The sequence below is a fragment of the Mastomys coucha genome, unplaced genomic scaffold (genome assembly GCF_008632895.1).
Source record: "Mastomys coucha isolate ucsf_1 unplaced genomic scaffold, UCSF_Mcou_1 pScaffold20, whole genome shotgun sequence".
Lineage (NCBI taxonomy): Eukaryota > Metazoa > Chordata > Mammalia > Rodentia > Muridae > Mastomys > Mastomys coucha.
The window spans coordinates 34,098,537-34,109,043 of NW_022196903.1; the positions used below are offsets into that span (position 1 = coordinate 34,098,537).

A 10,507-nucleotide genomic window follows, 5' to 3' on the forward strand; every position below is an offset into this window, starting at 1 on the left:
TTCCTGTTGAAGGTTCTAATACTCTCCTCTTGCTGTTTTAATCCCATAAACTTCAGAAAAGAGCAACATCCCGGTTGTCATTCATCACATTAAAAGGCATTTCAAAGAAAGGATGCACCCGGAATATACTTTGTGAATGCCAAAGCCGTGGTAAACACTCCTACAGTTAGAATTAGCAGTAGTCAAATGTAAAGGATATGCAAATTCTGATAAGGAAGGTAGAGGAAATGATAAGACAGCTTTAAGCACTCAAAGGAGATCAGGGATTACTGAGAGAGAAAAAGAGATTCCATAGGAAGCAGCCTGCTAAGCCTGGGGGCTTTGAAGACAAGCTTCACTCAAACCAGCTCCCAGCTCCACATTCCATACCACCATCCCATGCTGTTGACTGTCGACTGTGTGAGAAAACTTATAGCCATCCACTATGTTCTTGCAGAGTAAATAGTAGACATATGCTCTGATTTAAATCTATCAGGTGTTTTCTCATTGGAAATTCAGCCAATAGAACAAATGCATAGAAAGCATTAATCAGAACTAAAAGACCTTGGTTTTCCCACCTCCTCCGGCTCTAGGGATCTGCTGAATACAGGTTGACAAATGTTTACTACACATGAACGGATGCACGCGGTTCTCTAGATTGTACACTTACTGTTTTTAAAGATGAGATCCCACTGTGTCTACAGTTCTAAAACTTGCTTTATTTTAAGCACAGTATTTTGGGGGAGTGGAGAGAGAATCAGCCTGTATGGGATGACTTCCTCCAGAATATACGAAGGGAATATGGTACATTAACAAGAAAGTATTATTTAGCCCTATAAAAGAATGGAATCTGTTGGTTTTCAGCTACATAGTTAAGACAATAAAGGGCAATATGTTAAGTGCAGTAAGCCAGGAACAGAAAAACAAACACAACATGCTTGTTAGGTATGCCGAAACTGAAAATCTAATCTCAGAAACAGAGAAACAGTGGTCACTGGAGACTGAGGAGGATGGAGGAAAGGGAAGGGAAAGGGGTGGTTGGGCACCCAAGCCATTATGGGTAAGAGAACTAAGTCTGATGTTCTCCAGCTCAACAGGGTGACTATATTCACCGGTAGGAGTGACTAGTCTGTAAATAACTGCAAAAGAAGAGTTTGAAGATTCCAGACACATACAATGTACATGTGATAGATAGGGAAAGATTCTGCTCTCATCATTACACATTGCATGTATTAACCCATGGTTGCTCCATAAGTCTGTATAATGGCAAAGAAGGGAACAGCCTCACCTCTTCACTGGGGCATCAGTTGGCCCCTCACTGCTGTCATTCAGATAACACAATGACCAGGACCTCCTCCTACTTAGCCATTCAGAAGCCACACAGGAGCTTCTCCTCCAACCCTGTCCTCTAGCCTTATCCTGTGGCTCTAATGTGCCTTTTGCTCTCATCCTCAGAGGCGGAGAGACTTCTTGCAGATCATTCTGGATGCCCGGCACTCCATGGGCTCTGTGGGTGTGGAAGGCTTTGACGTGGTCACAGAGGCCTTGTCCTCTACTGAGTGCACAGAGGACTCACCCCAAAGGTGCCAGCCTATATCCACACCGAAGCCTTTCACTGTGGATGAAATTGTGGGCCAGGCCTTCCTCTTCCTTGTTGCTGGCCACGAGATCATCACGAACACGCTCTCCTTCATCACATACCTGCTGGCCACCCACCCTGACTGCCAGGAGAGGCTTCTGAAAGAGGTGGACCTCTTCATGGTAAAGCATGTGAGTACAGTGGGGTCCAGGTGTTCGCGGGCATCCATGGGCATCCATACTGCAGTGGATTCGGTAGAACTTCTGATTAATAGCTTGCCAAAATCATGTTCTAAGTTCGTAAGATAAAATAAGGTCATACCCACCTTCTCTAGCTCTTTGGGCTGGCAAGTAAAATAGGGTATTCAGAACAACAGGAAAATAGTTTGTGAGACTGGATCTGGGGACCTTCCTGGAGACCCAGGAAGGAATTGGGGGTCAAAGGGCAGCCATAGAGAAGGGGTCTGGCTATCGCGTGTTCTGACTATGGTACAGCCTCCCTGAAGAAGATAGGAGAAGGGATTCGGCAAAGGGAACTGAGTCTGAAAGCAGGAGTGGACACAGGACACCAGATGAAGCAGGAAGGAGAGAGCAGAGGGAAGCACAACCACATGTACAAGAAGGTAGAGTGAATGGGCCGTGGAGACTCCGAGCGCAGATTCATCCTGGGTATTCCTTGGAGGTAAAGCCCCTCTGTAGTAGATTGCAGCAGCTGCCTGCCTTGAGCTGGGCTGTTGGTTTTCTCAGGAGGCTGTACTGCCCTGAATCACTTTAAATAAGAAAAATCCCCACAATGGCATCTTGTCCATTACGTTCTGATATCATTACACAACAGACACAGTTTTGGAATATGCCCTATTCTGCTATTGGAAGCATTAGGGTTAAATATATATATAACGAGAAACTACCTCCTAGAACATTCTACCTTTTGTCCTACTGGGGAAGTAGAGGCAAAGTTAGTCTTCTTCTCCGAGTCACTTTAAATATTTGAACCCTGAAGAACTACAACTAGTTGCTCCATGTGAACCTGTGTGGTCAACTTCAAGTTCTTTGATACTATGACAGCTGCCAAGCTGGGTATCCCCAGTCCCCTGCTTATACAGATTGATCTTTTGAGCCCGGGTGCAAGAGTTTGTATTTCTCCTTATTACTTTTCCACACAGTCAAAATAATTTTGAATCTTGATTCTGCCATCTGTCATATTAGCATTTCCTCGAGCTAATGTCATCTGAGACTTGCTAACCATACCTTCCATTTCATCCAAGTCATTGATTAAAATGTTGAACAGGACAGGGTTTCCTCTGGACTGACATTGATCCACTAATCAATATTCTTCAAGCATGGAGTCCCAACAAGCCGTGAATCCAGATAACCCTACCACCTCTCTCAGTCTGGTTTATTGGTAGTTATTTAATCTCTGGTTCCAGTTGAGGAGGGTCAGAGATGATGGGGTACATCCCGGTGTGTCTTTTAGAACATATTTAGCCCCCAATAACTAAACTCTGAGTCCAACTGATTTTAGCAAAACAAGCATTTGTATGGGTAAAAAAAAATCTTGCTCATTTTGAGAGTGAATGAGACTTCAGGAAAATCTTTAGCGGGACCTCAAAGGTACCCTCGTGCCTTAGTTTCTCTGACCTTAGTCTTTGGCTCTTCCCTCCTGTTGGCCCCATGCTTAGCCATACTGTCCTTGGGAAGCCATAGGAAGTCTGACAAGAGTGCCTGGGACCACAGCTTCCTCACTGCTCAACACCAAGGAGCATGTATGACTGAAAGTCACAGAGATCACTGACCAGAATCCCTCATCCAACCATGGGCCAATTATTGTTGTCAGGGCATGGGGACATCGATATGCCTAAGCAAACTGACTCCAGACCCAAGATCAGGTGTGCTGAAGTCCCAAGGCTGAGAACTGGGGAAGATGCCTTCCTGAGGAAGGTTGGGGGAAATCCAACCCTTGGTCTGAAGCCAAAGGGCAAGTCAAATGAAGAAGAGGCTGTAGAAGTGTCTGAAGGGCGCCTTGCGATGTGCTACATATGACTGAGGTTCAGGGAAGGTGCAAATGCTCCAAGAGGTGGGGTCATTGTCTTCACTCTGAGGGGGTTAATAGCCAATAGTCTATTAAGCAATGTCCCTTCCAAAAGAAACCCTCCAGGGCCATATAAGGTATGCATAATCAGTTCTAAACTGTTGTAATATCTCAATAGCCCTGAGAGCCTACCAGGTTCACCAGCTACAACCTGGACAATCTGGGTATGAAGCTGTGGTCATAGAAATGTTCCCATACAAAATCTGATGCTATGCCCTCACCTCTACCATGGCCTGAACTGGCCCTGACCTCAAGGAAGGTGGTGCCAACTCACCAAACCCTGGCCTCTTTCAGCCTCTGCACCTAGGACCAGGCCTTCTTTCCCAAAAGCCCATCTCCCATGGAGCTGTGCTAAGTGTTCCCAAGTACCAGGAAGACCCGTGGGCTGGACTGATTGTACCAGGTGAAAGTTTTCAACCCTCTGAGATGACTGGAAGGCAGATTCCAAGGTCCTGGCCATAGAAGTTCTAATTCTGTAAATGTAGGCTTAGAGGAGGAGTTGCTGGATTTTTGATCAGAACAATCCCAGAGGTTCTGATGAAGATGGTCTCTGGTTCATTTTGAGAATAAAGCATTAGACAATTGGAACCCAGAACTATCTCCCAAGAAAGAATGCTCTACTCCACCCATGCCAGCCTGAGGGCTGGTTTCTTCCTCTAGACAGTATTTGGGGTAGTCTTTGACAGATGGGAAAGTGTCTGGGTCGTCTTTCTGAAGCAATAAATAAGATACCTGGGGAGCATACCACTCTGTTCAGTCCTACGCACAGTCCCCACTCAATGAATACTTGTAGGCTTTCTTTTTTGCTTTTTCTCTCTTTTTCCTTTTATTTATTTATTTATTTTTACTAGACTCAAACTCTGTTAATATGGGCCATCTGTCAGGACATGGAAATGCAGATTAGCTGTTCACACATTAAGTATTTCCCTGAAAATATTCCTGAAAATTTGCATGTAAAGTATGATTTGTTATAACTTTCCTGCTGGTTTCCATTCAACAAATATCTCTTGAGTGCCAGTTAATGCCAGCTTCCATGGCTGCAGTCTCTCTCTCCCTATGACCAGGGTGTTCTGACCTAGCTCTATAGAGCAGGCCTCCTTACATGACCTGTCATACAAATGTCTGGATCCTGGATCTAGTTCCTTTTCCCCACACCATCGCCCCTTCAGTAATTTTCTTTTGGGAATGTGGTGAGAACTACTACCCTCCTCTATGATAAAAAAGCAAAAACAATAACAATAACAACAACAACAACAAAAACCTCTGTGTCACATGAGACTGCTTCAGGCAGTGGTAGAAAATGTCACCCAGTAGACAAGTGAGAAGATCAGGTGGTCAGGGCAACTCCTGCCAAGCTTAATCCCCCTCCAACAACCCATACTACAGAATGAGAAGAAGAGCTCTTACACTATCACCTGGCTTCCAAGCTCTAGCAGTGGTGCCCCTCCCCACCCCCAGACACAAAATAAATAAGTATGATCAACAACAATTCACCCAGGTAGACTCCAGGGCACGGCAGCCAGCAGAAGTGGCTCCCGTCAGGAATTGTTGATGTAAGACTTCCAGCCCTGTGCCCAGTAGCTCTCTCTGTCTCTGGGAAGCCAAAATTCAGCTTGTCCGGCTTTAAGCATAGAACCCATGGTCCCCAAATTAGAATTCCCACTTTCTAATTCCTTTTAGGAGACCACGCTTTCCTCCCCTCAGAACTTTTCAGATTAGCTTTATGAAGTCAGGACTGTGAATCCAACAGTACCTAGGACACCTGGCTCCAGTGAATTTCTTATAAACGACATGGCTGCTTCCTGTGACCTCCACAGGAAGACTTGATGCTTCCTTCTGCTTACAGTGAAGCCCGGGCTAGCAGGTTGTCATAGTATAACCTTCCCCAATCAAGAAGTAATATATCAGCCATCAAAGTCAAGAGTTCAAAAGGTTCACTTTTAGCAAAAACAACATAATGCATGCCCCATTGTTGGGGAATCACTACATATTTTTCAGCCCTTACCTTCTGCCTAGCTATGTTCTCCCGTTGTCTACTCTGGCCCATTTGGCTTTGTCTGCCTGTCTCCTTTCAGGGAGCAGGCTTCTATTCTAGTATAGATATAACAGTTATAATCTGTCTGACAGCCCTTGTCTCTGGCATCTCTCTAGACCACACATAATTTCTTCCAATGTCTTGGCTATAACAGAAGACTTGAAAATAGACAAGTTACAGAGACAGAGAGAGAGAGAGAAAGAGAGAGAGAGAGAGGTGAGAGGTGAGAGGTGAGAGGTGAGAGAGAAGTGTTCGTTTACTTCCTTTCTAGAGGTGGGGACCAGAGTCTCTGGTCAGGTAGCAGGGGCTTTCTTGTTGCTCCATGATATGTCAGAGAATGTCACATGATGAGATAGCAAGCTTGCTAGCTTGGTGATTGCTCCTTTCCTTTTGGTTTTATGTATGCTTGTCTGCATGAATATACACACACATGCACACACACACACACAGGCACACACACATACGCACAAAGATAGACACACACACTGATAGACACACAGACACACGTACACAAAGACACACATACACATGCACACACATATGCGCACAGATACACACATGCACACTTACTTGCGCGCACACACAGGCACACACATACACATAGGCACACATACACAGACACATGCACACATACATGCATGCACGCACACATAGTTATGGAGGCCAAAAGTCAGTGTTAGGTGTATTCCTCCATCATTCTCAGTTTTATTTTTTGATACAGAGTCTTTCATTGAACTTAGAGGTCAGCTCAGCTAAACTGTGGCTAGTGAGCCCCAGGGATCCACCTGTCTTATCCTTCTCACTCTGGGATGACACGTACACACTCCTGACCCAGCTTTTCACATGAACGTCAAGTGTCCACACTCAGATCTTCACACTGCGAGCACTTCACCAGCTGAGCCACTTCCTAGCTCCTCAGCTTCTTTTGTCATAAATTCAGTCATACCCCATGACTTTGTCTAAGCTGAGTTCTCAAAGGCTCTACCTTCGGCTGGCATTCACATATAAAATGAGGGACCAAAACCCAAGATATAAACTCTGGTAGCTGAATATCTGGACACAGTGTTGTCCTTCTCAAATCACTGGGACTTTTGGAGAACTCATGTTTCCTCCATGTTGTCTTGGTCAGATGGAAGAGCGGGTGCATCCATTAGGCTAGTCGAAAAGGATCAGGGGAAGGTTTATCCCATTTGTGCTACATAGGAGACTACAATAAGGAGAAAACTTTTCAGTCAGGCCATTGACATGAAGCTGTCTCATTGTATGCTCTAATATATAATTTTTAAAGGATGAGAGAGAAAAAATATAATTCTTTCCTTCACACTGTTTTTGCCATGGTTTTAGTACTTCCTGTTGAAATTCTTGACTTTTGATCTGGCTAAACCATTTTCCTGCCTCCTCTTTGGTGCCAGATCATGCCAGCCAAAATTTATGAACCATTTTCCTTCTGCTTAATTGTTGATATAAATCTGCTCTGCAGAACCTAGTTATAAATTTATCACAAACTGGATGACACTGATCTACGGCCTCTGCTCAGGGTAGTTTGAACACAGTCATGACTTAGAAGGACGTCAACTCCCCAGAGCTCTCCAACAGCCACTTTGTCACGTTATAAAGATCTAATTAAAACACATCTTCCTTTCCCTACTTCTCCTAAGGATCAAAGACCACTCTGTGCTGGTTTCTTTGGCTGATTAGCTCATGCTGCTCGATTCCAGAAAGGTTGGGGATCTGCTCCTTGAATCATCCAGAGGATCTCAAAGAGCCACACATATCCCACGGTTATAAAAATAAAATAGCCCTTAGCCATAAGCAGCTATTTCATAAATACATGCATCCTTTTGTCACCGGGGACATTGGGTTGGAAACTATTTGGATAGCCTAACATAAATTTTTCCTCACTGTGGGGAATGAGGGGTGGGGGTAGTCTCCCAGCTAGGATCACATACAGGGTCACACAGGAAGTAGGATGGAGCTGCAACTGGGAACAGGGCTCTCATCAGCCAGGGTTCTCCCCCTTGTCCGAGTCTGATGGAATTCTGAATGAGCTTGGGTGCTCCCCGCCAGCTCCATGCCCAGCCAACAGTCCCCATGGCTCTTCTGAACTGCCCCCCCTCCTTTAGGTCTTACAACAACGCATCTGAACGTAAAACAACTACATAGAAGTAAGAACACCCTGATTTCCAAGCATAAAAATAAGAACCAGGGTGGGAGCAGGCCCAGGCTGCGGCACTAGCCAAAGGCTAAAAATATGGAGATGGCTCAGTTAGTAAAATATCTGTCACAGAAGCAGGAAGACCTGGGTTTGGATTCCTAGCACCCACGTAAAAAGACAGATAGTGTAGTATTTATCTATAATCCTAGCATTGAGGAAGCAGACAAGAGAGTCTCTGGGCCTGCTGTCTAGATAATCTTACCCAGTCTGTTAGCTCTAGGTTCAATAAGAGACCTTGTCTTAAAAAACAAGAGAGAGCTGGCATGGTGGTACACACCTTTAATCCATCACTTAGGAGGAAGAAGTTCTCTGTGAGTCTGAGTTACCAGTAGCCTGGTCTACCTGGTAAGTTCCAGGCCAGACAAGAAAGAAATAAAACAGAGGACAGTACAAATGTCAACTTCAGGCCTCTAAACACACACACACACACACACACACACACACACACACACAATTTAACACACATAGGAACTATGGAGCTAAGCTGCAGATTCCTGTTGGACTGATCCTGAGTGGGACCCAAGCATCTGCATTCCTTACAGTTTCCAGAGAACTCTAGATTCTGATGTTATCTGTCAGCAGCTCACATGGTGAGAGCCAGGCCCTTTGACTGGAAGTGCCACTGTGATGCACATGGATTCACTGTGTATTTATTCCTAATGATAATGAAGGCTTCAAGTTCTACAGGGCCTTGCCTTTTGTGAATAAATTTTAATGATTTCTAGATTATTCCAATGATGATGCCAGTCATTTTATGGATGGGAGATGGAGTGTTTTGGGACTCATTCCATCCTAACACATCTTGGAAATCCGTTAGTCCTAAATTTATCCTACAATCTTCTTGCCTCTTTAAGTAGTTCTCTGATGGGAAGTGATGGCATGCTTCCGGTTGATTTAAAGCCCTGCTCAAAGCAGACAAAGATGGTAAGTGAGATGCAGTATGCTTGTATAAACTGGACACCTGTCACATCCAACATGCACCCACTACAGTGTTCCCCTCAGGCCAGGAGCTCTGTCTGGCCTTGAAGCTCTCCTAGGAATTGATTGATGTACCCAGCAGTCTTGGTGGTCTGCCCCAAGTGTTATGGACAAAGGTAACTTCTATACTCTTTCTCTATTGTCACTTAAGGAAAGGGAGTCTCAGTGAAGGGGTTGCTCAGAAGTGAACCTCAGCTTGGCCTACGCTCCTGTTTTTCTGGGAGTTTCTGACTCAAGGATGTAGCATCCTAACAATGAGTGGCCAGGCAGGGAATCTTCACAACCTGGGAAGCGGGGCCTCTCTGTTAGTGTGCATGAAGCTCTCAGAAATCGTGACCTGTGGACCCTGCTGCCCACAAGACAGTTTCTGGAGGGAACGCCAACAATAGCTACCTCTACATGGACTACGTGTGAGTCCCCAGAGCAGAGTGGCCAGTAAATCTAGACCAGGTACCAGAGAAACCAACCCCATGGCTTTTACACAACCAGAAGGGAAGGGCAGATGGCACCTCTCAGGGCCCATCTGGGCTGTAAATGGTCACAGCCTCTCCCTGCTACTATCTAAGGCTCCAGAATCTTTCGTGTTCGCTACAGATGTCCAGTGCCAACCCCCACAGTGACCCCTGAGAAAACCGACCCACTCAGACTGTGATTTCCCCTCCAGCTTCAGAGAAACGGCTGTAGCCCTGGCCACGTGCCTCCCCTGCCCGTCTCTTCAATGGCGCGGCAGCTCCTTTTCCTTCTCCTTCGATGCCCTCGGCACCATCTGCTCTCCTTCCTCTTCCCCCTTCATTCCTGTTCTAGCTCTGTTCCCCCAAGTCCAGAGAGACCCAGATTTCCCCCCCCCCCACCTCCCCGCCTCACCTCCAGGCTCACTGCCCACTAAAGGTCCCAGCCATCAAGAGATGCTGCGCAACTGTGAGGTAAGCAGGACAGGCACGCTGAAGGGCAGGAAGGATTTAGGAGCAGCTTTCCCGAGTTGCCCCGCCTCAGCAAGCATGGCACCTTGGCTCTTTCGATGTTTAGCAATGAAAGCTCCAAGTTCACCCTACCCCACCCCTGTTGTGTCCCTGCAGAGCACAGAGAGAAGTGACCTGTATAGAGACAGCCCTCCCAGGACCGCAACACACCAGTTAGCCTGGATACATATCCATGTGCCTTTCCCGTGGCAACTTAGAGTGTTTTATATTCAATATCTTGGGCTCTAGAGGATCTGAGCTTTGCTAAGCATGTAAGATGTAGAGTCAGTTCACAGCAACCCAGAAAAGCAGGAATTACAAATAAACCTGAGCGAGGTAAAGCCACAGCGGAGCTCAGCATTCTGCTGGTCCACTTGGCCTTGAATTAGACTTGAACCAAGTATTCTTTTGTTTAATTATTGTGCATGATAAAAGAATAGACTTCGTCCCTTATGATTAGCTTTTGAAATAAAAGAGTAAATGGAAACTTTGTGTTTTGGCTTCCTGGACACCTTTGACAAATGCTGTTTTACACAGAAGTTTCCAAATAGCACAATCTGATGGGAATTTGAAAAGTTGTGATCTTTAAAAGACCTCCTGTCGCCAGGCGGTGGTGGCACACGCCTTTAATCCCAGCACGTGGGAGGCAGAGGCAGGCGGATTTCTGAGTTCGA

The 10,507-nt window shown here is 45.7% G+C and overlaps 1 protein-coding gene and 1 long non-coding RNA gene across 4 annotated transcripts in view; one reads left to right on the forward strand and one right to left on the reverse strand.

Annotated features, from left to right (window-relative positions):
* The window catches only part of Tbxas1 (thromboxane A synthase 1), a 175,031-nt gene that overhangs the window by 117,569 nt on the left and 46,955 nt on the right, over positions 1–10,507 (forward strand). For all 3 annotated transcript variants that reach the window (XM_031381610.1, XM_031381609.1, XM_031381607.1), the window contains one exon: positions 1,435–1,749. In XM_031381610.1, the coding sequence (XP_031237470.1) occupies positions 1,435–1,749 (315 nt within the window). The remainder of the gene's footprint in view (positions 1–1,434; positions 1,750–10,507) is intronic.
* LOC116098763 lies at positions 8,588–9,639 on the reverse strand. Its single transcript, XR_004121940.1, has 2 exons — positions 9,516–9,639; positions 8,588–8,798 (listed from the first exon to the last, which is right to left on the reverse strand). It is a non-coding gene; the product is annotated as an uncharacterized LOC116098763 (long non-coding RNA).